Source organism: Sceloporus occidentalis, unplaced genomic scaffold (genome assembly GCF_023333645.1).
Source record: "Sceloporus occidentalis isolate IW3139 unplaced genomic scaffold, rSceOcc1.0.p SCAF_8, whole genome shotgun sequence".
Lineage (NCBI taxonomy): Eukaryota > Metazoa > Chordata > Lepidosauria > Squamata > Phrynosomatidae > Sceloporus > Sceloporus occidentalis.
The window spans coordinates 2831887-2859633 of NW_028316988.1; the positions used below are offsets into that span (position 1 = coordinate 2831887).

General features: G+C 42.8%; 1 protein-coding gene across 3 annotated transcripts; it reads left to right on the forward strand.

The window, feature by feature from the left end:
* On the forward strand, window positions 1-27747 carry LOC149307667 (beta-catenin-interacting protein 1). Of its 3 annotated transcripts, XM_089534217.1 has the most exons (8): window positions 1-143; window positions 1820-1915; window positions 2065-2160; window positions 3980-4044; window positions 12005-12111; window positions 12824-12945; window positions 13840-13930; window positions 25055-27747. In XM_089534217.1, the coding sequence occupies exons 6-8, from the start codon at window positions 12850-12852 to the stop codon at window positions 25111-25113; spliced, it is 246 nt and encodes an 81-aa protein (XP_089390343.1). In that variant the 5' UTR covers window positions 1-143; window positions 1820-1915; window positions 2065-2160; window positions 3980-4044; window positions 12005-12111; window positions 12824-12849; the 3' UTR covers window positions 25114-27747. The 3 variants fall into 3 exon arrangements, with proteins under 3 accessions (XP_089390343.1, XP_089390342.1, XP_089390345.1); XM_089534216.1 differs by lacking the exon at window positions 3980-4044; XM_089534219.1 differs by lacking the exons at window positions 1-143; window positions 1820-1915; window positions 2065-2160; window positions 3980-4044 and adding an exon at window positions 7336-7501.

Genomic DNA, 27747 nt, shown 5'->3' on the forward strand with positions numbered 1-27747 from the left:
GAGGAGGAGGAGTCCGGCCTCAGAGCCATTGAGAGAGAGAGAGAGAGAGAGACTCTCTTCCCCTCAGAGCCCTCTTTGACTCAGTCATAATAAGGAGGGGCGAGAGAGGAAATTGACGCCGAAGAGGAAGGAGAGCGCCTCAGGTAAAGCGCCACGAAAGGCTCCGGGGAAGGAAGGAAGGAGGCAGGCGTTTGTGTGTCCCTGGGTCCCTCCCTCGGAAGGAAGGAAGGAGCCCCGAAAGGGTGGCCCCCCAAAATGGAGTCCCTCTGGCTCCTTCCCCACAGGAAGCGGAAGCCAAGGGCACCAGGCGCCCTCCTTCCCCTCTGCAGCCGCCGCCTCCTCCTCCGCTCTTTCCCCAGGGCCCCCTCCTCCATGGCAGCCTCCTCTCCAGGAGGAAGGCCGGCATGGGGCTCAGGAGCAGGGATGGGCGAGATCTCTAGGCTGCTCTTAGCCCCAGGTGCCAGGCGTCCTCCATCGCGTCCTCCCTTCCAGGAGGAAGGCCAGCATGGGGCTCAGGAGCAGGAACGGACCTCTCTACAGGGGTTTTTCTGGGGCTTGGGGGCTCTGTGTCCGTGTTCTAGGAGAGTTTGCTCCTGGTGTTTGGCTGGCATCTGTGGCTTCGGCATCTTCAGAGAAGGCTGGCATGGAAGAGAGTGGGGTGTGTGGGTATGTCTATATACACTGCCTCTGAAGAAGCCCATAGCCACAGATGCAGGCGAAACGTCAGGAATAAGCTCTTCTAGGACACGGCCACAGAGCCCAAAGCCCCACAAAACCCCCACTATGGATGCCAGCCATGAAAGCCTTCAGCTTGACATCTCCATGAGTGTTTGTAGCCCAGCTGACCAGGCATCCACCTTCTCCAGGCCCTGTCCTCCACTTCAGCCTCCTCTCCAGGAGGGAGTCCCTGATGGCCTCTAATTTCAGCCTGCCTTCAGAAGCATGGATGTGCATTTCTAGGAGTTTGGCTTTGGTTTGTCCATGTCCTCTTTTTCTTCCAGGTCCTACATTGGGCTGTGCCTTGTCCTCCTTTGGGGGCTAAGACAGCCAGCCGCCCTGCTCTGCCACCTTCCAACACATCTGCGTTTTAACTGAGCTCAAGTCACAGGATCATAGAGTTGGAAGAGACCTCAAGGGCCATCCAGCCATGCGTTTGGCCAGGCTCATAGCAGCCTCCAAGCCCTCCTGTCCTCCATTGCTCTGCTTAAACCCTGTCAATCCAGGCCCCGACCTCCCTTCTTGACTCCATGCGCTCTTCCTGTCTTTCCCTAGATATCATTGCCTTTCCTAATAGATTGTGCCTTCTCCATCTTCTGTCCTAATAGTCATGTCCTGAGTACAAATCCTCATCAGGACTGTCCAATGTAGTGTCCCTCCCATGTCTTTAAGAGCATTCCCAAAGCCGTCAAAGGCTCAGCTATAGTCTATAAAGCGTGCGCTTATATATATAGCACATGACGCCAAACATGTTCTCCCCAAAAATGTGGGGAGAGGGAGCTGGTGCTAATCATAGCAGCTACTGTGGTTTTTATTGCTGCGGTTGTGTGCCTTCAAGTCATTTCCACATTATGGCGAAGCCTATCACAGGTATCTTCAGAAGGAGTTTGCCATGGCCGTCTTATGAGGCTGAGAGAGTGTGAGATGCTTACCCAGCGGTTGAGCTGGATTTTGAACCTTGGTCTCCAAAGTCCTGGTCCCAATGCTCAAACCACTAGGCCACACTGCCTCTCACCTCTATTGTTATTGCTTTATGCTATCGTTGTTCTCATGGCTTTTTTTTGCTTCTGCTGCTTATGACGACTGTTGTTACTATTGCTAGGGTTGCCAGAGCGAAAACCGAAGAGGGTTCCTGTGCTTTTGATCATTGTGTAGAAGAGGGAGCTTCAACAGGAGAAAGGCATAGCAGGCTTCGCAGGTTTGTTACCACTTTATTTATTTGCTTTATCTCCTTTGTTTCTCTCTCAGTGATATTATTACTTGATGCTATAGCCATTATCATAGCTGTTATTGTTAACTGTTGTTCTCATAACGGTTATTATTTCTTTGTATTGTTGTTATTTCCAGGATTGCCACCGTGAAAACTGGAGAGGGTTCCTGTGCTTTTAATGGTTGTGTGGAAGAAGGCGTTTCAGCAAGTGTAACGCACAACAGACTTATCAGGTTTGTTACCATGTTTTTATTATTACTGTTATTTGTTGTTCTCACAACAACTGTTGTTGTTCTCACAACTGTTATTGCTCCTTATTATTAGTATTTCTAAACTGGAGAGGTCTCCTGTGCTTTTAATGTTTGTGTAGAAGAGGGAGTTTCAGCGAGTGTTGTTTGTCAAATAAAGCAGGACCTGCTGAAATTCCCTCTTACATACACAACCACTAAAACAGTGGTTCCCAACCTGTGGGTCGGGACCCCTTTGGGGGTCGAATGACCCTTTCATGGGGGTCTCCTAAGACCATTGGAAAACACCTATTTAATTACAGTTATCAAGTAGCAATGAAAATAATTTCATGGGTTTGGGTCACCACAACATGAGGGACTGTATTAAAGGGTCGCGGCATTAAGAAGGTTGGGAACCACTGCACTAAAAGCACAGGGGCCTCTTCAGATTTCATTCTCACAGTCTTGAATGCAGACATACCTCAGTTAACAAAGCCCCTGACAAAGAAGCTCCTTTTTACAAGCGTCCCCCCTGTTCCCAGTTCTTTTGTCCTCCCTGCTCTCTGTCTATCTGGAAGTTTTTTGGGCAGCATCAGCATGAAGGATTGGGAAGGAAGGTTGGAGAAACACTGGCTTTTGGTACCAAGTGTCAGGTTTTGTCGTGTGCCTTCAAGACGTTTCTGACTTGCAGTGGCAGAATTTGTTCAGATAGGTTTTTTCTTTGCCTTCCTTTGAGGCTGAGAGTGAGGCTTGCCTAGCGTCAGCCAGTGTAGATATCCATGGCCAAGGAGAGGGTTGAACTCCCAGAGTCATAGTCCAAAACTCAAACCACTACTACACTGCGCTGGCTCAGTAATGCAACAAGCAAAGCATTACAGGGTCCTGTTCTAGCTGAGCTTGCTGTATCTATGTATGCCTGCCTTGAGCAGAAAAGGTATCTGCATCTGTCTCAAGCATGTTAAAAAACCATAGACCTCTATGTTTGGCCACCAAAATGGAAATTGTAAGCAAAGTGAAAGAAAAATTATTCCCTGGTTGCTTTTTGGAAGAAGCCTTCAAACAGTCTCTATGGAAGATTCAAGACGTTTTTGTTTGTTTATGCAAGGCTTATGTGACCTGGTTGTTTCATTTCATATGTGCATATTGCGCATGCTGCAACATGTTGAACGGCTCTTCTTCTTTTTGAGGTATAGGACTCTATCCCTGTTTTCTTTCCATGTTCTTTCTTCCTCTGGTATCAAATTGTCTGTTAAGGAAGTTGGGCCCAGGAGCAACACATTGACTATTTCTGTCTCCCTGTTAGCTATGTTACGTTACAATGCGTTATCACTACTGTTGTCATTACTGTCATCATTATTGCTATTATTAAGTTGGCATACAAATAAGTATTTATTATTATGTCTATTTATAAGATGCAGTGTGCAACAGTATAAGTTGATACATAAAATCAAGGTGCAAGGTTTACGTCGCCCATAAAATAGACAGTAAGGCTGAAAGGCAGGAATAGTAGCTGGTTATTATATTGAAGCTCCCCCCCCCTTTTCTGTCTAATTCAAATTTATTAGCAAACTAGAAGAAGCCACAAAGTGGTACAGAGATATACAGGGATTAGCCAACACAAAGACAATTCAGCATCTCAACAATATCCAGCTCTCAGTGTGTTAGAAAACAACCACAAAGATTGGTGTTCTTGTTTGCTTCAAGATTACTTATCTTTTAACCAGTGTTAGGATTCGTGCTCAAAATCACTTAACTGCTGTTTGTTAGGATTTGTTTAAAAGTAGCAAGAGTGCACACCTCCTCACCATTCTGTATATGTCTACAGGAACATTGGGAATGTTAATGCTAGTTGGTACCAGGAGACCAGGACTCCTGTTATGGAGCTGACAGGTATTGCTGCAAGACAGTTGACACTTTCACTTGTGCAAGACAATTTGCACCATTTCCAGGTTTGGGAACTTGTACTAAATAAGCTTCAACGTCCGATGCCTTGCACTGACTGTCCAGTTGTAGGTTGACAGTTTGCCACTGTGGTGTAGTGTGTGTTTATATAAATGTCTTACAAACAAACCATGATTTCTTGTAGCTGACATCTGTGTCTCGGGAGTTTATCAAACAGGAGGAATTTCTCTTAAATTTGAATGAAAAGAAAGTGGGGCCAGAACGCATTCACTTAAAGTCTCTAGTTTAGCGCAATTACGTGAATACGCATTGCATTCAAACTGGCTCCCCATTGCCCAAAAATAGCATGTCGTCCGAATTTGCGTGTGGCAGTCTATCGCACAATAACGTGAAACCACATGATTGCGTTTGGACTGACTTCCCATTGCCCAAATTTGTGTGTGGCGGTCTATCACGCAGTAATGTGAAACCTCATGATTGTGTTCAGATTGCCATCAGATTATACCGTACTTCCAATTTCCCTTGTCTGATAAACTCCTAGGTCAGTGTGATGGCTTCATCTCTGAGCATCTTCCAGCTGCTGTTGAGGTAAACACTGGCTCTGAAACACTTTTATATTAGGAAGGCATTGCTAACAGATTTCAATTGACTTGCATTTGCGGTTGTGGGTGGCAGAAAGATCAATATTTACAAGCAGGCCTGACTTCATAAAGGTGTTTTATTACCGTTTATAGGACAGAGATAGATAGATAGATAGATAGATAGATAGATAGATAGATATTGTTTATTATAGTCATAGACCAGTAAAAGTTGCTCCAAAGACATAAGTTACCAATAGTTGCAGAATACAAAAACTTCAATATATACATATGTGATGGCATAGATATAAGAATGATCAGAGAAGGAATGTTTCTGAGGAATAAAGCTCACAGGGATTACAGCTACAGGTATTGCATTCATCATCTGTCCAGAAACATCTGTGTATAAGTTACGAATAGTTACAGATATACATAAAACACAAATGTAAAAGTATACAATGGGATATTAAAACTAGTCAGAGCTACAAAGATTTTTAAATGTGAAAAGTTGCACAGCTATATGTATTGCATTCATTCTCTATCTAGTATCATTCTTATCACTGCAGCACAAAATTTGGCGACCTTAAATGCTATATCAGGGTTAGTATCTGATAATGTTAAGAAAATATAAAATGCTTCGGAACCACCTGGACGATCCCAAATTCGGCGAAACGGCATTCTGTTTTTGTCGGTAAAACCTTGAAAGAGTAACTGTAGTCTCAAATTCTGGCTGAATACTGAAAAAAGGATCTTTCTTAATTGTATGCAGTAAGCCCCCAGAAATCCTCAAAACTGTAATTCCTGGCGTACAATAAAGTTTGGGTAACTAAGCTGTTTATGTGGGTTAATCGCAATGCGCATTGTCCGATCTCAGCTAAGTGACTGTGCAAGATTTGTCTGGCAAATGTTCTCAAGAACATAGGCACCCAATGGATAAGTCGGCCTGATAAGTCTTTAACATAATTAATGCTAATCCTGCATAAATCGAGTTTGTATAGCGATTAATTGGAAGCTATAGCACAAAGCTCAGTATAGTCACTCACATGACTCTTCATCCTAATATCAATTTCACTTTCTCTCATTACAAAATGCCCATGCGGTAATTTAGCATTGATTTAAGGTTTTGTATAGCACCGTCTGGAAGAGCTCAGAAGTATATATTTAAAATAAAGTGTAGTTAAAAGGAAATTTATGTTTGTAAATGTGTTACTGCTTTGAGCTTATTCTGTTCCATAGCAGTTTTACATGTCACTGGTTGGAAAGGAAGGAAACTACACCCTGCTGAGTACATTTCCTTCCCTCTTCTTCTCTTAAAGAACAGCAAATGCAACAGCCTAGGGCCATAAAGTACATAAGTTGAGGTGGAAAAATATTGTGGTATATTGGTCTGCAGAGTTTAACATGCATATGCCTACATTAATGGAGGACGTAGAAGAGGTAGTGGGATGTAAAGTTTACAATGGCCTGATACAGACAGGCCAAAATAAAGTTGCTTTGAGTCACTTTGGAGGTATGCTGTTTAAAAGATACATGCATCCTAAGAGTCCGGAAGCCGCACCAAAGCCATGCTCCAGTGCTAAGGGCTGCAGTGCAACTTTGGTGCAGCTTCCAGACTCTTAGGACGCATGTGTCATTGAAACACCATACCTCCAAAGTGACCTGAAGCAGCTTTATTTTGCTTGTCTGTATAGGGCCAATGTTAGGCTGGAACATGAGAGATCCAGCTTCCGTTCCGTTTATCCCTGAGTGATAAAGTTGCTGCGATACAATTAGCTTCCTGAGAGAAGGTTGTTTCTGGAATAGCAAACATAGTAATGTGTTCACTACTACAAGTATTGTTGTCATGACTAAAAATAATTTGGTTTCACACATACGATATTGTGTTCTGTCTCTCCCTGCTCGCTTAAGGAAGTAGAGTAAACTCACCACTGAGGTGTAGTAAGTCTTTGATAAGTAACATGACAACTCCTCCGCTACTGAAGATGCTTGAAAGTTGACCAGACCCAAAGGGGCAGAAGTAATAGCATGGCTGCTTGAAACACTCTATTGTCTCTTGGTATAGATTCAGCTCTATTTTAGCTATATGTTCAAGTCTGAAGGCCAAACTGAGTTAATTCATCTGGAATTAACATTGACTTTTAAAAGCTAAAAACATCAGTTGGTTGGCTTGGAGTATAATAGAGACAGCCTTTCTCTGTTGACATTGCGAAGTCGGCAGAAATGTAATCGGCTGCAAATGCCGGCTGCAAATGCCTTCAAGGATGGAAGTTAAACAATAATTCAGTTAACTTGATTCCATGTGGTCAGGCAAAATTACTGAGGGGAATTCTTGAATTTGGCTTCATTAGTGCCCTGAATATGTTTGAAATCTATGAAAGAAGCTATAGACATGCATAGATCATAACCAGGAAAAGAAAATTTCCCTTTTTTTGGTCTATAAACTCTAAGGTATAGACGGCTGCAGCTTATTTTATGTAGAACTGTAAGGGCTTTGTCTAAAACCTGAATCACTTGGGAATCTTAGCTGGAAACAACCATCTGAGAATTCAGTTTGAAGTCAAATGCAACTGAAATCTTATACCAAGAGGGTTGAGAGTCTCTGAGAAGCCTGACACATTCGGAAAAAAGATGAGACGTTAAATATTCCACGTCTTGCTGTTCAATTATAAATGGCTAAGTGTTATGGATTTTGCATTGCTAGCCTCCCTCTAGAGATGCGGATTAATGCAATCTCAGCTGCCTGTGGTTGAAAGTTGCGAATCACATTGAGTCTGAACAAGATAATCGGGAGCATGAAGACGGGTTTTCTGGTTTCAGTGCTCCAGTCTTCATTAGAAAATCTGATTGTGAATTAACAAGGATTAAAGGTACGGCACACTCTTGTATACCTTCCGATTGTGACCACATTGTAACCATTAAAATCTTTTCCAAAACCCGCAAAACATTGTAATAATCATACTGCTGAGCTAAAGGAATGGCTCCCTGCATGTTATTAAACTGTGACTCTGGAGACCATAGTTTGAATCTCCATTAAGCCATGGAAACTCAATGAGTGTCTTTGGCCTCAGAGGAAGGCAATGGCATACCACCCTGAACAAATCTTGCCAATACAACCCCATGATGGGGTCACCTTAGGGTTGCCATAAGTCCGAAACAACTTAAAGGCACATGACAACAAGGGATGTAGACATTTAGGCTCTCCAGAAGACATCCAGGGGTAGCTGTGATACCTTTATTGGGCCAACGCAAATGCGCTATATACATGTTGCAAGCTTTCGATGCTCCACTGGAGCTTTGAAAGCTTGCAACATGTATATTGAGTTTTTCCAGAACTTGTACCAAGGATCTGAATCAGTATCTACTCTTCTTGTTCCCATATATTGCCCAGAAAAGACACTTTTAATATACATTTCACCATTATGGGAATTAGTGTGGATGTAGAATGTCTCAGAGATGTGTATATAATGCTTGTGTGGTAGAAATGGTGGTTTTGAAGATGCTTTTGTAAATTTATCCCTACAGACAAAGTATTTAGAGCCTCATATTCCACATCCTGAAAGTCCTGTGAGATTGTGTTGAGTGATATATTGGGGATATGTAGATGACTTCAGGGAATTGTAAGTCATTAACTCATGTTCTACAAATGAGACACTGGCGTTACTCAGTGAATCCATGGCTGAACTACCCATGGAATTCAGTGCTGACCGCCTGGAACCATTATGGTTCCCCCTGAATTGTACAATGAGATCGAAAAGACCTTGGTGTTAGTGGTTCAGCTGTTGTACAGCTGTCTTGCTGAGCATTGCTGCTTGCTTTAGGGACCTTAGTCATCTACAAATGTCCGATCCCCGCCACCTCAAATATCCTGTTACCGAGTATTTGGGGATCCTATTTCTCGCGAGTCTGCGTCTAGTTGAACATTTCAGATTTTTGGTTGAAATGAAAATCCTTAAGCCTAGCCTTAAGGGTCCTTGGGATCAAGGTCGTAGGCTAGATTTGTGGTTCTGAATATGTTCATTGGGACTTTGCCTCCTAGAGAAGTATAGATATTGGCAAGAAAATGGAGGAATAGAGCTGGGGCAGGTTAGTCCCTCAATATGTACTAGTGTCCTCAAGTACTAAAGCTAGATCTCAGTTGAAAGCTTATATGCAAGATGTTGTGATGGAGCAATAGACAAGGAACTGTAAGCTCGCCTTGTAAGACCTGGAGATGGTGGTTCAAATGGCCGAAGCTGCATGCCTTTGTCCATCCTCCTATTAAAGCCATCCAGCCTGGTGACCATCCATATACCTTATGATTGTAGATTCCACAATTTGACTTATGAACTGGGTGAAGAAGTCCTTTATTTTCCTAACCTGAATCTCCCACAGTATAGTTTCACCCAGTAATCCCTTTGGCTTCTAGTACTGTGTGTAAGAGAGTGTGTTTTCTCCATACCAGGCATTATTTTATACACCTTTATCATGCCTCGCCTTTTGAAGCTAAACAGCCCCAAGTATTGTAACATTCCCCATAAGGGACTTGTTCCATTTGGTAATCTTCTTTGCCCTTTTTGCACCTTCCCCAGATCTACAATATCCTTTTCCAGGTGAATAGTATTTTCAGTGTAGTTGGTTACTATAACTCTCTTGACTCCCTTGTCGGAATTGTGCTGAAGCTCTCTGTTACTTGTTGAGCTAGTAAAGATAACAGAAAGTAATTACTGAACTGAAAAAAAATTAGCTTAGGCCTCATACAGACAGGCCAAAATAAAGCTGCTTCGGGTCACTTTGGAGGTATGCTGTTTCAATTATGCATGCATCCTAAGAGTCTGGAAGTTGCACCAAAGCCACGATCCAATCCTAAGGATTAGAACGCAGCTTTGGCGCAGCTTCCACACTCTTAGTATATATGCATCATTGAAACAGCATACCTCCAAAGTGACCCAAAGCAGCTTTGTTTTGGCCTGTCTGTATGGGGCCTAAGTTTTTAAAATAGCCTTTTCCTCCTGAATTTTCTTCTTTGGAGGCAAGGCAATTTTTTAAAAGAGGGGCTGGTTAGCTTATTTACTCCAGGTCCTTCCTGGGGTGTTTCATTGTAGAGGAGATTTGCAGGAATCCCAGCTACAGGGTCCCTTTCTGATGGAGACATTCTAGGGATTAGTTTGGCATCTCTTCCAGATGCTTTGTGGGATAGCAGAAATAAGCTGACACTCAGGATTACCAGTCTTTGCCTTCTGACTGAAGCTAACACTTGTGTGCTGCTTGAATCAGTAACATTTGAACAGCGTTCTGTGGAGCCTTCAGGCTCCTTGGGAGGATATTGGAAGGGGTTTCTCAGTCTTTTGTGGGGTTTTTGGGCTATCTGGCCATGTTCTACCATCTTCTTTTTAAGTTCATCAGCCCAGTTGGGTCTGCAAGAGCATGCAGAAGAGCTGTCTCATAGGTTCGGAACATCTTCCCTGTGAACATAGCAAGGATATATGAGTATATTCTAAATAATAATAACAATATTCTGAAAATGATGTAAGTGACAATCCATAGATGGACTCAGCCAGAATAGGAGAGCATTTCTTGATAATATCTGCACCCAATCTCCTAGCATCTCTTCATATTCTGTGACCACAAAATTATCACAACCACACAATCCTACCAACAAGGAGGTAGGTTAACATGTTGGTTTATGGTTAGCCCATCTCAGGTTGTTGGTCTTGTTTTGCTCATTGGTGTGAACTTGTTCTCGCATAGACAATGCTTCTAGATGTCTGTATTAGGAAGAGGTTACTTTTGTGTAAATAACAGTAGCTAGTCTTGGAACGTTCCTGACATTGCTTCATTAATTTTCCTAATACATCTTGAAGAACAAGATTTAAGAGATCATCTTGATAGAAAAAGGATTGCTGTACAGTACAGAAAATACAACCTTATCTGGTACAGTACTGTGATTTCAATTTTCATTCGTTGTCTCAGCTTACCTTCTATGTTAGTCTTATTTTCACGATTCCCACATGTCCTAAAGTCAAAAGAAGGGTGATAAATTTGGTTTACACTGAACAGGATTGATTTTTAGGAGGGGGCTTTTTTCTTTGGCCTTTGAAAGTGGTGCCACCTGCTGGAAGATGATAAAGCCAAAAAAGCCCACTTTGTATTTTTCAGAGCTGCTTACATTCTGTTTCCTCTGTTTGTACTTTCCTTTCTAGTTTCCCTAGAGTGACCGTTGCTCAGTAGCATTCCCTGCAATGCACTTAAAATGTATATCATGCTACCTTTTCTCCTCCCCACCCTTCTGGCCATAGAGCTAAATCGTTGGATTGTCATACAAGTATCCATCAGGTCTCTACAATTTAGAGTTCCATAATTTATGAAGCAATTGTAAAGCCCAGATTGCAACTTCATGGACTGTTATTGGGCTAACTGGGATGCTGAGTGGTATAGCGGGGAAGATGGCTTGTTGCGTCACATGAGAAACTGCTGGTGTTCAGATTGTAATACCTAATGATGCCAAGAAGGTATAATAGGTGCCATTGTACTGCCACTTGTTCAGTGTCTGATTCAGAGTGTTGTCCTTCAGTATCCAGCCCATCTGTGGGGAAAAATCTCATGTTTATCTGGAATATATCTCTATTAATAGTTGAATGTATTTGGGCTAGTTCACAAAATAACCTAGATAGTGGTATGAACAGGCAGTAATGCCCTTTAAAAGGAGGGTTGCATCCCTTTTGCCCTAAACTGATCAATGTATTTGTTCCAAATTGGCCAACATCAGTGACACATTGCAATTCGTAAGTAGGCAACCAATATCTGCCCTACAGATATGCTAGACCAATAGTTCTCAAATGCTTTTACACTTGTTACCCTCTTTACATGTGAATTGTGCCCCCCAACATATTATTATTATTATTATTATTATTATTATTATTTAAATAGCACTGTAGATTTGCACATTTAGTACATACATACTATTTACACATAGTATATGAATAAAAAATATTTTGTTTAATGTGCATATTTTCATTCGCACATCCATGTATATTCATATTTTAACATTTTGGGGGGCATTGGACCTCCAAATCTCTGCCCCACAGTTTGGGAACCACTGCACTAGGCAGTAATTCCCACTGGCGCCACGCTAAGGAAGACTGAGTTGTGCAAGGTTGCTGGATATAGTTATGCTCTTGTTGTTTAAACCTTCCTTGAGAAACGTGTGGCCCTCCAGATGTTGTTAGACTGGAACTTGCTATTCACGTTATTGCTTGTTCAGGCTAGAACTGATGAGAATTGCAGTCCACTAACTTGAAAACCAAAACTTCCCTATCCATGGTTGAAACACATGCTGTAGAAAATTGCCAGATGCCTAAATGAAGCCTCATCTTTCTCTGTGTTTGTTGCAGGAGGTACCCTTCATGCTTTCCCCAAGGCCTGAATTACATCTTTGATTTCTTCTACCCGGCCGTCCTTGACTAAACATTCTCATAGCCTGAAGTGACCAGGCAAACAGGTAACACAGCCTCTTCTTATACCCTGTTGTGTCTTGTTTTGCTTCTTTTCTCTTTATGAACTGTGACCAGCCTGGCATGGGTTGAAGGCATTCAAAGGATAGCATGGAGGACCTGTCAGCTATGCACAGTATAAGAAGTTAATTTATGGCTAGAAATTCCTGCTGGTGACGGATCAAGCAGGCATCTAGAATAAATCCTTCTGATAATTTAGAACCAATGGTCCAGTGGCTAAATCTCTAAAAGCAGCAGTACATGCCATCATTCTATACAATGTTAGCTCATTACCTGATAGTCTTAGAATAGTGAGTTGGCAAAGGGAGTGGCACTTGATGTAATCATGTATGTTAAACAGAAAGTCTTGACACTACAACACTGTTTGGAATAATAACACCATAAGCTCCCATTTACTGATTCTTCTGTGTCAAACACTATTGATGCGTACAGTAGTCTGCAGTACTGTTGTTCTTCTGACAACTTTTTCTTCCCTAAGAAGAAGCTCTGAACCGTTGCTTCCCTATGGAAAATGAACTTGTCAGTTCTACTAGAATTCGGCTCAAGCTGAACGCTCCCAGGAGCCAAACCTGTCCATGACGTTTTCTAGCAGAGTTGAATGGCATACTAGTCAGCAAGTCCCAACAATCAGCTTTTCTGAGCAAAGTAATGATGGCTTTCACTGTTAATATTTTGTTTTCCTTGGTGTCAAATATCTAGAAGTCTCAGGAACTGGGAAGAGGGGAATGAACCGTGAGGGTGTCCCCGGGAAGAGTCCGGAGGAGATGTATATACAACAGAAAGTGAGAGTCCTGCTTATGCTTAGGAAGATGGGATCAAATGTAAGTATTGCAGGCAGCCTTGATGACAAGCTCACTGAAAGTTAATAACCTAGATTTTTTTACCAGCCTCCTAGAACTTAATAGCCAAGTTGGGGTTATTGCTAAGACAACTAGCCATCTTCTAATTTATGAAGACATGTGCTTCTTAGTCACCATGGGCTGCTGGGTGAGTAGATATTTATAAGCTTGATCATAGACATTTTAGACCAAGATTCTTTTGGGAAGTGGTGCAGGATAATATCCCTCAACTTGGCTTTACATCTGAAGAACTTTGTGGGCAAAGGCTAAGCTGGTTTTCATTAAATTATGTAAAGTAGTTTTAAAGTCTTGCCTTCTGGCCTGTACCCAATTGCCTAATAGTTTATGTCTTATATTGCATCTAGGTGTAAGTAATTCTTCTGCCTTTTGATTTCTAAAATATAAAGGTGTAAAATGAAACTGTACAGTATCACTTGAGAATTGGAGTTAATTTAGGAATTGGTGCTTTAGTTCCCTGTGTGTCTATATAAATGTTTGTTTGGTGTATTTGAGGGTGTTTTAATATCAAATTGAATGGCTGATTTAGACACACAACAGCATCTCTAATGGTTAGAGAAAATGACATTCAATTTATAGCTGCACAGCTAGGTTAATAAACCACATCAATCCATTGTCAGTGTTGTTTGGTTATTTTCCTTGGGGATCATTTGATGCGGGGTTTGTATACCTTCTGTGAAAGGGAGTATTTTGTGTGCCAGGGCTTTACTTTATCTGACTTGTGTGCCAGGGCTTTACTTATCTGATTACTGTCAGCAAAAGAGACTAATATGAATTGTAACAAGACACGGACCTTGCTAATGAGTTTTATCTTCCACTGTATTCTTGTGGATTTACTCTGCTTTGTCCTTTTCCCAGTTAACCACCAGCGAGGAGGAGTTTTTACGGACGTATGCAGGGGTAGTGAACAGCCAACTTAGCCAGCTTCCTCAGCACTCTATTGATCAAGGTGAGTAAGAAGGGAAAGGGAAGCAGAGGAAAGTTTTTGTTTCTTGTTGGTGCAAATAACTGGGTGCTGGGTCATATCTGGACACAATTCAAAGCACTGATTATGACTTATAAGGGAACCTGGGAAAGGACTTTCTCCCTGGAGCTTCAGGCTGTAGAACAATCTTCTAATAGATGTTAGGCTGACACCCTCCTTACTGTCTTTCCACAGGCAGGTAAACACCTTTTTATTCTGGCAATTGCAATTCCTCATTTTCCGTGCTTGAATGGATTAAAATAATTTCAGAAAATGATAACACGTTTTATAGCAATCCTGAACCTTTGAAACATGGTTTGGTAAGGTGCAAAACCCACGGTGTGTTTTGATGATTGACAAAGTGATTTAAACATCCTTGAGATGCTTGAGGAATGAAAAGCAGCATAAGCCACGAAGACTTCAAATGGTAATCAATCAGCAGGAAAGCTCACTTAAAGACAGTTTCAGGTTCCGTGTTTCTGTACAGCGTAACATAGTTTTGATCATTTTCTTGGCCTTGAGCAAAGTTGAAAAGGTGGTTGCGGAAAGAATGGTTAATTTTAACAGCATACGTATCTTTTTGATGTGCTGCTAGCAGCCGCTTGCTGACACTGACCTGGATTTTTCCCCCACTTCTAAAATTGGAAGTTGCTCGTAGAGTAAATTATGATGCCTTCTGCTGGGATGGAAGGGCAGAGTGCAGCCTACAGGTTACATTTAGGCCCAAAGCCCCCTTTCCAGCCCTAAATATGTTTTCAGTTTGACATCCTGGTTTGCTGCCAAAATTTGGCAGCAGACCACTGAAGGCATTATAGTCAGTGAGGACAAGAACCAATATCCTATATTCAATGGAACATTTAGTCAGTAGCAAATTAATTAATGCTAATAGCATATTCATTCATGTTAATATATCAATTAAAAGGAAGTAATCTATATCTGTTTAATGAGTTTTCATGAAAAGGTATACTAGGTTCTGCCCCTTCCTTAGGCCATGCCCACTGATATGCAACCCTTGACCACGTATCCCTTCTGAAAAGTGGCCCCCAGACATACAAACTGGCATTAGAAGTAGGTGACCTACAGATTAGAGCCAGTTGAAGCAATGTTTGATCTTGCTGTGGACCATCAGGTTGCTTATGTGTGTGTTTTATTAACTCACAGTCATGGGAATGCATTTTGTGGTGTTGTGTTGCTTGTCCTTGCGCTACATTGGGTCTCAGTTCTAAATATTCTATACTCGCTTACACTTTTCTTAGTTCCACTTCTACATCATGGCACTTGCATTTCATGAGTGCTGTTTATATGCCATCCATATAAGACCTTTCTTCCTTTATCCTGTGGCACACAGTAGGCTTTCTGACCTGGACCACATCACACTTGTGTTTTGGATGCTACTTTATATATATTGAGAGAGAATCCTTTTTAAAAATCTTTGGTGAGAGGGAGAGCCCATCGTGGAGCAAAATGAAACCTATTTCAGTGTCTTGAATGGCCAAACTGAAATTTGGAGTCTGAATGGAAGCGTTATCCACTAGATGGCAATATCTTCCTGGAAAATGTGTCCCATGCCTCTGGGATGCTTGAAATAAAAACATTCAACACCTCCTTCCCAATAGTTTTAAGGTATTTCTTGTAGTACCTTAAACGCATGGCTGATCAGCAGAGCTCATTGTAAACTTCCTTTTATCTTACATCATTTATTTTATAGTGTCTTCTATGGTATATTAATGTTTATCTTCTTAGTTATTACTCCCACAAGAGATCTGACTGATGCTGTTCAGTGGAACTGCCTTTTACTTCTCCATTAAGGGTTTGCATGCTTTCTCTTTTCCCATGTGTTTTCTGCATTCTGTATATTCTGCTTATGTCTGGAATTCTTGGCATTTAAATACTCTGACAGATATTTGGCAGTAACAAAGAGAGGTATATGCTGAAGACTGCCAATCAGGTCTGATTTTAGGTCCAAAATAGTTGCCAATGGCATCTTGGCTGAAGATTAATATAGTCTCGTATAGATGCTGCTACATCATATGCCTCATAGACATGGGACATGTGTGCAGAATAGACTTAACAGGTGGTCTAGTCTTGGGTCCATTGCTTACTTGGAGGTCTCTCACTCATAGGATCACCATAAACTGAGGGTGATTTTATGGCAGCTAGCAACAATAACCAAACTGAGGTCCAAACCACACTGCAGAAATATTCCATCTTGAGACCGCTTTAACTGCCCTGGCTCAGTGTTAGGGAATCCTGAGAACTGTAGTGTATTGTGGCACCAGAGCTCTCTGGCAGAGAAGACTAAGGCCTGTTACAGACAGCCAAAATAAAGCTGCTTCGAGTCACAGTGGAGGTATGGTGTTTCAATGATGCATGCGTCCTAAGAATCCAGAAGTTGCACCAAAGCCACGCTCCAGCCCTAAGGACTGGAGAGTAGCTTTGGTGTGGCTTCTGGACTCTTAGGACACATGCATCATTGAAACACCATACCTCCACTGTGACTCGAAGCAGCTTTATTTTGGCTGTCTGTAACAGGCCTAAATGTCTCATAACACTACAGCTTCCAGAATTCCTTTGTCCTATACCAGGGTGGTTAAAGAGGTCTCAAACTGGATTATTTCTGCTGTGTGTTTTGGACTTAAATTTCAGTATGTGATTGAACAAGGGATAGCGTCATTTCTTATGTAGTGTAACTATTACCGTTATGATGAGGAAGCCTCAATGAATGATGGAGGAGAAATATACAATCATAGAGTTGGAAGAGACCACAAGGGCCATCCAGTCCAACCCCCTGCCATGCAGGAAATCACAATCAAAGCATCCCCGACAGATGGCCATCCAGCCTCTGTTTAAAGGCCTCCAAGGATGGAGACTCTGCCACAATCTCTGAGGGACTGTGTTCCACTGTCGAACAGCCCTTACTATCAGGAAGTTCCTCCTAACGTTAAGCTGGAATCTCTTTTCCTGGAGCTTGCATCCATTGTTCCGGGTCCAGTTCTCTGGAGCAGCAGAAAACAAGCTTGCTCCCTCCTCAATATGACATCCCTTCAAATATTTAAACAGGGCTATCATATCACCTCTTAACCTTCTCTTCTCCAGGCTAAACATCCCCAGCTCCCTGAGTCGTTCCTCATAGGGCATGGTTTCCAGACCTTTCACCATTTTAGTCGCCCTCCTTTGGACACGCTCCTAGGATTCACAAGGTTTAAGTCCTAGCTCATGCTCAGTTGAGGATACTGACGCATCAAAGCAGGCAGGGAAAGTAGTCGTTGAAATTAAACACTGGGGATAATTTCACTTGCAAGTAGTCCATCTGGTTACTATACACTGGTGGCACAGTGGTTCAATGCTGGTCCTTCAGCCACAGCATTGTAACTTCGATCCTAGAGGAGGGCTCCGGGGTTGACTCAGCCTCCCATCCTTTCGTAGGTCGGTAAAATGAGTCCCCAGCTTGTTGGGGGCAGTTGGCTTACACATTGTAAACTGCTTAGGGAGTTCTAGTTCACTGACAAGTGGTATAAAAATGTACTTGCTATTGCTATATATCACTGGCCAATAGTGCAAGGCATGCTCTCTTCCTTCTAAGTTTAGATCTGTGCCAAGCATGTTAAAGGAAATTAATTTGAAGTAGCTTTTGCAGAGGAGTTCCTACAGCGAGTGAACGGCTGAGCTAGTTATTTCGCAAACCTGGGTGAAATCTGAAAAGTTCCAGAGTGCTCTGTTGGGTGATCTTGAACTACTGCAATGGCCATGGCATTAACCATGAGGTGGTGAAGGATAATTAGCACTCTGCCTCTCTAAAGCAAGCTGTGCCTCTTGGAGCCTTTGCTATCAAGGGATATTTTGAAACAAGACCCCAAGGTTTGCGCTTCGGCAGGAGCTCAGATGTGCGAAAGATCTGAAGAGCCGAGGCATTAATCTGTGTAAGTACATGCCTGGGGGAACGTTGGCCGCCTTCTTTCTCAGTCATCTGTTTTGATCTACGCTGCCTAGCTCCTTGCCTATTAAAGGAGGAGCAAACGCAGTGGCTCTGGAGGGTTTGCGCTAAGCTGCGGGTGCTTGTCAGATAAAACCCAAAGGCTTCTCGCTCTTGAAACACCTTGTGCACCATGCAGCCTGGTTTGGAGGTTGGTTTGGTTCATTTGCAGAATGAATAAGGCTAGCATGATGAGGCTGGAGAAAAGAGAGCCCGCACGGTCCGGCTAGGGGTAGTACCAACCTTAGTGGCTCTGCCCTTGCTTGTTGCTGTAGCAACTGTGCCTTGTGGGTTTTTGCAGAAACACGGATCCCTCTGGGAGCACAGAGCTGAGATGCAAACACGCTCTGGGCAGATAGGTTGATGGGCTGGCATTTAGAAATAAAGCTGCTCAACCTGCGCTTGTCTTAAGCGGGGGAAAGTTGTTCGGGGGACTGAAAAGAGAAAGTTAAATAGGAAAGATGCGGGATCCATGCTAAGCTGCCTCCTTTTGCAGGTGTGGTGTGCAAGCATACTGTGCAGTCTGCCCTTCCTTTGTAGTCTGTGACCTGTGCCTTCATGTTTGTGCTTGAAGGCAGAGGCTCTTTTGAGGCTGTGGAAGAAGTGTTTTTATCTCTTCTAATAATGCTAGGCCAGGAGTGGGGAAAATGTAGGCCTCTGGATGTTGTTTAATTACAACTCCCATCATCCTTCACCATTGGCAATGCTGGCTCGGTCTGATGGCTGTTGTAGTCCAACAGTATTTGGAGGGCCATACATTCCCCAGCAATGTTCTAGGTCCTTTAGAATCACAGAGTTGGGAGAAACCACATCCAGTCCAACACCATTCTGCCATGCAGGAACACACAATCAAAGCATCCCCGACCATCCAGCCTCTGTTTAAAGACTTACAAAGACGGAGACTCCACCACTCTCTGAAGGAGCATCTTCCACTGTCAAAAAGTTCTTATTGTTAAGAAGTTATTCCTAATGTTTAGCTGGAATCTCTTTTCCTATATCTTGCATCCATGTTCCGGGTCCTGTTCTCTGGAGCAGCAGAAAACAAGCTTGCTTGCTCCTCAATATGACATCCCTTCAAACACATAAACAGGACTATCATAGGGCTTGGAATAGCATGAGCATTGTTCATGCCTGAAATGTTGCAAATATGCGCCAAAGAGGCAAAGGTGCAAAGCATAAAATGGGTCTTAATTCTGAAGCCATCGCTGAAGAGGTTTCCAGTAGGGATTATTAACCTACAGAGTTCATAATCCCTGCACTTCTTATCTCCAGAAATCCCCTATGGTGAGTGACTGTCAGGTGGAGAGGAGTGGTATATTGTGTCCTAATCTTGAAGGAAAAAATAGTCTTTCAAAAACTGAATATGTCAATGGTTCTGCTGAGATAATGAATGTAATAGGGGGAAGCACATAAGCCACATATTAGAAAACACACCTTAATTTCATATTGTCAGATCATCTTCACAAGAAGCTAAACCTCTCTGAAAGTAGTTCTCCTTCCTGGTTCCCATTTCTGATTCCCATTATTGGGCAAACCTGTCTTTTTCAAGCCTAGACACTTTGGTGAGTCACTCAGCCTTACTTTGGGGCATCATTTGGGAGTCTAAAAGCTGCAACAGAATTAAGCAGCTCAAACAAGCCTATGTAAATTGGGACTTGCTGGGATTGAATCACTTAATGCCAAACCTCACATTGCTTCCTACTTGGTTCCTTCTGTTCAGCGAAGTCTATGTTTGCTCATGCTGAGCAGGGGACATTTTCTCTGGTGAATGCTGAGTTTAGAGACTGCTTGTCTCCTCTGCTTGATTCCAGTAGCCTTTTCTTCTTCTTCTAACATCCCGGTCTGCTGAATTCCTTCAAAAAGAGAGAAGTTGGGGAACAAAATATTAAGAACTTTGAGGAAATAGACTTCTTAGTCTATTAGTCTTCTTATTTTTAAGAAAGCAAGGGTTGACGCGAAAGAGAAGCAGGCCTATGGGACGCACCCCTGAGTCAGATGAGGAACCCTGTAGGTCACATTTGGCCCACCACTTGGATGTCCTCCATCGATGTCTTGATATCTTGGGATAGTTGGTTTAGCAAACATCTTGTTTTTGTTCTTCATCTATCTATCTATCCATCTATCTATCTATCTATCTATCTATCTATCTATCTATCTATCTACTCTCTGGACTGTAGTGAGTCCTAATGTCTTCCCAATATGGCCTATCAGTTGATAGTCTTTTTTGTATAACATACAAGAATATGGAGAGAAAAAAATTCTGCCCATCAAAGTCCTCACTTTGTATCACCTTCAAACAGAATAATCCTCCCCTGCTACATGCAACCTCCTGCTCTTATGTTGTTGATGCATGCTTTCCTCGGTGCACCCTGGGGTGCCTCATGGATGCGTGAGATGAGAGAGCATAGATGCATCCACTGGATTCCCTTTGGGAATGAAACATGAAAGAACAGATGGGGTTCTTTATAACTGCAAGGTGCCATTGTGTTGTTGGAGAAAGAAGCTGGCACTGTTAAGAAATGCAAGGCCATTGTCAGAATCAAAGTCCGGGTGGCGCGGACGTTCTGTTTGGAGCCAGATTTGTAGACGTACAGCTGCAGTTGGGAAAAGGTTATTTGTAACTGCTGTGGTTCAGATGTCTCGGTAATTTTCCTGTTGCCACAGGCTGTTCCCCTGCCGTGCGCGCACCGTTTTGCGTGCGAGGCACACATTGCCTTTGAATATCATCCTGTATAGAATCAGGACAGGTTAAGGCAAGTTGAAGCTTTGAAACAGCTTCACACACTGAATGCAGAGAAGCCTGGATGAGCACAAGCCACATGCTCCCTGCCAAGGACAATTTGACAAGTCTGCCATGTGTGTGTTTGTGTCCACCGACTCGCACATATCACTGGCAGCCATTGATGACCTCAGTCGAAAAATAAAGCAATGCTTCAGACTGATCACCTGCAAGCAGTTTCTTAGTCTCCAGAGCCTGCTAAGAGTGATTTGATATCTTCCACGGTGTAGGCTCTGGGCCAGCTGCTTTGTTTAAACAAGAGATAACTTAAGCCTTCTTTTTAGCCTTTGAGTGACATCATTTTTACTCTTTCTGTGAGTCAGTATTGGGTGCGGATCCCTGAAGGGTTACATGCCGAAACCTTGACTTCCAGACATATAAGTGCCTTTGACTGCCAGAGTCTCCTCGTTTCACCCTTGAGATTTTTTGGTGGGGCAATTAGCAAGGAGCCCAGTTGAGTATGAATTGCAAGTCAGGGTGCCACCTTCCCTATACACAGCATTCTCTCCTACTCCTCCCTTCTCAAGACCGTTTATTTAGTGGGTTTATATCTCACCCTTTCCCGAGTCTATAGTCCTTGAAACATACAGTCAGGATATAGTCAGGATTATCAATATGTCTACACATATGTCTGTGTAGTCATTGAACAACATACTGCATTTCTTTGTGCAAAATAACTCTGTAGAAACTAGCACTTAGCCTGAATACACAGTGCTCTCCACAGCAACCAACAGCCTCATAGTCTTGTCTTTGGATGTTTTCCTGGTAGATCTACCCACTACAGTTTTACTCATGATTTTCAGTAAATACATTGGGACCCCAGGATCTTGAGTTTAATTTAGAACATGATCTTGAAAGGACACAGAAAAGCCCTTTTCATAAATGAAATACTCTGCCTGACTCATAGCTGTCTCACAGAATTCGTGAAAGATTGCTTTCTTGACTCTTTTTCTTACATCTCTCCTTTTTAGAAGATGTTGCACTCAATTTGTCTCAACACACTAAGCTTCTTAGCTTTGCTAAACCTTCAATAATGTTAGTTCAGAGAGTGGTATCTGCCAGATCTGTGTTCCTTTTCGATTTGAAGCAAAGGCACATAGTTGAAAGGAAGGGCTATCTTGAAAATAACTGTTATTGTTTATGGAAATAGATGTTCGTAATTTATTTAAAAATTGCAAGGTGGCCTCTGTCTCCATTTGTTCTCTTGTTAATTCATTAAAGGAATGAGGAAAAATCTGAACCATACTGAAAACAAGTTGACTTTGATATATGGTGACCCTATGAATGAGAGACCTCCCAAGTCACCTTATCACCAACCGTTCCACTCAGGTTTTGCAAACTCAGGGCTATGGCTTTCTTGGCCGAGTCTATCTATCTAGAACGTGGCCTTCATCTTTTTCTACTGCCTTCCACCTTAATAAGCATTATTGTCTTTTCTATGATATGTCTAAAGTATGACAGTCAGTTTAGTCATCTTGGCTTCCAGGGAAAGCTCAGGCCTAATTTGATCTAGGACACATTTATTTGTTCTTTTGGTAGTTCAGGGTATGCTCAGAACTCTCTTCCATCCAGCAACACATCTCAAATAAGTTGACTCTTCAGAGTTATTGGCTACTGAATATTTTAATAATGGCATCTGCATGAAATCCCAAGCTCTTTCCAGAAGGAGAGTTTTCTCAGTGCATCAGTGCAGTGAGCCTCTGACCTAATATGTAGTTGGGGGTCTATCCCAATCTTCTTCAACCTGTCCTGTTTATGAAACACAAGATGTGGGTACTGGGAATAGTTTCTTGCTGTTTAAAGCAAGTCAACAATGCAATTCCATTGACTTGCAACAGTAGATCCATAAGGTGCCTTTATAGACCTTTGCTGTAGTGCAGTCTTCCTCAATCTGGTGCCTTCTAAATGTTTAGCTCTCTGCTCCCATCAGCCCTATATCATTGCAACTCAAACATTAAAACTCTACATAAATAAATCTACCACCAGCCCCAACCAGCGTGGCCAAAAGTCAGGAATCCAGGGAGTTGTAGTACATAGAGTGTGTGAACATGAAAATTATTTCCTGCACTATAGTGCATTTTATTACTCACGCTTGGTACATTTTGTTCCAGATGATGGCTTTTGTCATGACTGATGGTTCAGAGACAAGTGCTGCCTGCATTAAAATGGCTAAATTTGGTGCAGGGTGTTAGCAGCACTGTCAATTTAAAAAGCATACTGCCTGAGGGATTTAATTCACATACCTATTGCAAAGCTTGGAAATGTTACTTTCTTTAACTACTGCTTCCAGAATATCATTGCGTGTCAATGCTAGCTGACAGATTATGGGAGTTGTAGTCCAAAAAAAGGTTAATATTTCCAACACTGCTGAATCTTGGCATCAGAATAGTGGGCTGCAGTGGCTGCCCCTGTTGTCTTTGTATTTGATGTATCTGCTGTCCTTTCTGCTGTTCTTCTCTATGATCTGCCTTCTTGGAAAGCAAACTTTTCCCTTGAAGTTTATCAACCATACTCTTTCTAACCCTGAAGTGCTGTTCTCCGATAAGAGAAACCTCAGGCTGTGGTGGGTCTGTGAAGCAATTCCTTGACTCAAAGCAAAGGCAACTTTCCATGGCACGAAACTGCGATCTTAACAACCTCCATGCTGTTGCTCTGTCTCCAAAGGCTATGCGGCACTTTGAACCGTCTTGCCAAAAGATAGCGGCCTGACCGATTTGGAGGTTTTGCATTTAATCTCTTGTCAGCAAAAACTAAAAAAGTGGCTTCCTTGGGATGTGGTTTGGAGGAAAGACCATATTGTGCCTGTTGCATTTGGAGTGGTTGTCTCTGCTGTTTAATCCTTTTAACCAAGAGGCTTCAAAGAAAGCCTTATTAAAGGAAATAATCTGTTCACACAGGACCTAATTGGTTGGTGTGGGGCCAGGGAGGAAAAAAACACCACGTTCCATGTTGTCAGTTGCACTTAAATGGCAAAGATCGTTTTAAAAGCGGAGATCAATCGCACGTTTAGCCAAACATCTGCAGATGCGTGGGTGAGGACTGCAGGAACACAGACAGCTTCTTAATTTGGTTCCAATAGCTGCTGTTTGAGGATCTGAAGACGGAAGAAGTGTCAGCCACTTCCTCCATGTTGAGTCTGGGAGGCCAGACACATGTTCTGCAGCAAATTAAACATGGCACAGACATTCCCCACAAGACAGCTGGGGCAAGCCTGCCTTGAGAAAGAGGCTCAGGACTGACAGGATGAAACAAGTCTTTTCCCTCCTGTGTCCAAGAGCACAGCCATCCTGTGTTGCGTTCTCAATGAAGAAATATGCTAAGTCGAGTACAGCGATAGTAGGAAGCCTCATACCCTGGAAGCACATCCGGCCCTCTGTGCTTATCCAGATTGCCATGCCCTCTTCCCTGTGTCACTGCTGTTTGGAAGTATCTTCAAAACAAGAATTATGCAGGCTCATGTCTTTTAAAAATGACCAACAGATTAGACCAGGTGTGTTGAATGGATGTGCTATCTTACAGTCTTTTGAATAGGGTAATAGAGTGTAAGTTGGGGGATCACATGGAAAGTGATCGGTTTCCCTTGAGTTTATCCCTTAACTCAAACAGTGACATAATTCACAATGCTCATTATGAATCCCCAATGAGAGAATGCTGTATAAATGTGCCATCTTCAACAGAACGTTCTCACCAGGACCTGGCCCAATGAGGACCCCATACCACCATATAGAGATGTCTATGTGGAGACCTCTTTAGTTCTCCAAAACAAGTGAATTCAAACCATATTATAGACAAGTGACTTACAATTGTCAAATTACTTGTAGCATCTGCCCTGAGTGGGTAGATCAATCTTGATAATCTCCTCCCTTTCTTGCCTTCTGATGAGGAACATGGATAGTGTACTCCCATCTCAGAAGAACACCTTTTTACAGTAAAGGTAATAGGTTAGGTTTTTGGCTGTAAACCATGGATGTTCTGAGGCTGAGGGTCACTTTTCAGGCTGGCCAGATGCTTGAAGGCCACACTTCTTTTACAGTAGGTCCTTGTTATCCACTGGGACTTAGTTCCAGGACCCTGAGCGGATGCTCAAAACCCATTAAATACAATGGCATAGCAAAATGGTGTCCCTTATATAAAATGGAAAAACAAGGTTTGCTATTGAGAGTTTATACTTTTTTTGGAACATTTTCAAGCCATGGATGCTTGAATCCGTGGATTAAAAAATCCATGGATAAGGAGGGCTGACTGTATTAGTTTGTTTTTAAGGGTTTATGTGGGGTTATTTTTTAGTGAAAAATAAGTTTAAATCATACTGAATCCAGTCATACTGATTTTTGCTTCTTATTCTTTTGTGCTCCAGGTGCTGAGGATGGGGTGATGGCATTTTCCAGATCGGAGACTGAAGACAGAAGGCAGTAACTTGAAGGGTTGCTTGAGCAATAAATAGCGAGAATGGGGCAAATAACGCTCTGGGAGATCACGGAAGATGGCCGGACAGTCATGAGTTCCTTTGCCCTCCCTGATTTTTGTGTTGTCCTGTGATAGCCTCCCTTACCCTGAGTTCGGTTTCCCCGTTGCCCAACCTCCTGAATGCTCTTCACAGCCGTCTGTTCTATATCCCTTCTTGTTGGCTCTGTGCGGTAGTGTTAATCCAGGACAACGCCGGGAACACGTTCACGATTGGCTCCAAAAAAAGGTGGACTCTGATTGGCAGGCTAAAGGAAGAAAACTTGACCAGTGGAAACACATCCCGCCCTCGACTCTCAATTTTTGTATTTTTAAGAATTGTTGCTGACACCCTGCTTCTAAAAAGCCTTCAAGCTCTGGTGCTTATTTAGGTCATGCTTGTGTGGTGTGTTATTTTGAAGAGAGGCGTGCCTGTGTGAAATTGGAAAGGGGACTTCGGTGGCTGTTTCCCGAATGAGCGGTTTGCAGGTGTCCTGCTGACAGCAGTATTTTCTTTGCTCAAAACCAGGGAGGGGTGGGTAGAGTAGAGGGGAATCGATGTATTTAGTTATCCGCTTCCCATTTTACATTGGGGCGGGAGATGTTTTGCCATATTTATTACATGCTTGCTTGCCTTTTTTAAAAACATACCTGGTTTAACTATTGACTTCATGTTGGCTGCAAAGTTTCCTGTGTGACTGATGCTCCCCCTTGTCTGCTTCTGTACTTTCCTTGAGGGATTGGTGCTCCAAGGCATGTGGGCTTTTTCTCAAGCCTACCCAGGCTGCAAGGATGTGGTCAGAAACTCTCTTGCTTTGTGTAGACTTGCAGCAGTGAGTCCTGGCTCCTTCACACCTTGCTTGTGTCCGAGGATTTCACATGCCACAAATCTGTGACATGGATCCGTCAAACCAGCCCAGAGTACAGGGCGGTTTTTCAAGTAGTACATACAGACCATCCTCTTTAAAAATCTGCGGACTGATTCAGAGATGGGAAGAGGGAGAACACAAACCTTTGGGTAGAATTGGCATAACATATGAACCGATCTATGAGCTGGGTGTATCCTCAGGTTGGTCTTTCTTACTTGTGATCATTGATTCCTTGGGCAGCAGTGTTACTCTTCCCCAAAGAGAAGCAGTCTTGGTGGTTGCAGGTGCTATCGCCAGATCTACTGAGTCAGGAGCATTATTTTGCGATGTGCCCTGACTTGCCAGGAGCCTGTACACTCTAACCTTGATGTTCCATGTGCTCTTGCTTGAGTCTTGAGTGTTTTTCTTCTCTTTATGTGCCATGAATATTCGCAGTACTTCCAGAAAGGCACCTGGATGGGTTGCACTAATAAAAGATTCCAGAACAGTGTTGAAACCGAAACGCATTTTGCCTGTTCCCTTGTCTTTAGGACAGAGACCAGTTATCTAGAGGAAACAGTAGAAGGCCAGTTGACATGAGTTGTCCAGGGCCAGTGCTTGTGAGGCTGTAGAAGTGGTCGCAATCTGTGTGTGAATGAAGGGGACGGGGGGAAACTTACTGTAGCCAACACAAAGCAGAGGAGAAAAATGCCACTTGAGTTTGTAAAGTTTTCAGTTTGAAAGACAAGCCTCAGGTTCCTGAGACTGGCGATAGCGTGTTTAGTCAAATGAAATGAGCAATAAATTCAGTTCACCCTTTCAGTTCACATTTTCTCCCCAAGATGAGAAGGTTCTGACATGAGAACACTGTGGCTGTCACTCTTTTGTTGCTGGGCATCCAGACACTTTCCTATACCCAGGCGTTTCCATGAGAAGAAATCCTAATTTCCCCAAGATTTAAACTACAGTATGTTGAGGATTTTTTGGGGGGGAGGGTTTAACGCTTTGTCTCCTACTTACCCAATGCTCCCGTTAATGGCTGGTAAAATTTGGACTGTGGCTGTGCCATTGCCAGGACCACCTTTCCTCCACCTTGCCCCATACCAGCCTGTGTCACTTGTTTAATTTATTTGTCTGTTTTTACTACTACTTCATGGCTGAGCAACTCCACAGTTGAAATGCAAAAGAGTTTGTGGGGAAAGGGTCTAGTACCAGTCATGCTACCCCCGTACCCTTTTGTAGCAGTTTCCCAACAGTTTGTGCACCCCCTCCAAAAAAAAAAGCTTTGTACTTGACTTGTTCTTATCCCTTCCCTGTGGACGTTCCACTCCTTAGTATTTTTGTAAAGCAGCAAAAAGGTTGTTCCAGTTTGCCCCATCATTGGATGCCGCTCCCACTCCTGCGCATGCGTTCATACCTATATCTGTTGTATAGGGGATGAGATGTTGCACTGCGGTGCTGCTGCTTTGGGGCTGGTGCAAAGAATTACATGCTCTCTGGAAATAAAGTCCTCTGGAAAGGTCTGGAAAGTGTGGCTTGGTGAGTTTTGTTTTTGGCTGGGTTGAATGAGCGACGTTAAGGCATGTTTGATTCTGGCATGTGTGCCATGAACATGTGGTATGTCCAGGCTGTCATGTCTTTTTAATGGAGCAAGGTGAAGTGTTTCTTCCCCCCCCTTTTTTTGTTTATTCATCTTTTGGAGGCTTAAAATGTATCTGTAACTCGAAGGGGGTAAGGGAAATACAGTTTTTGAGACATA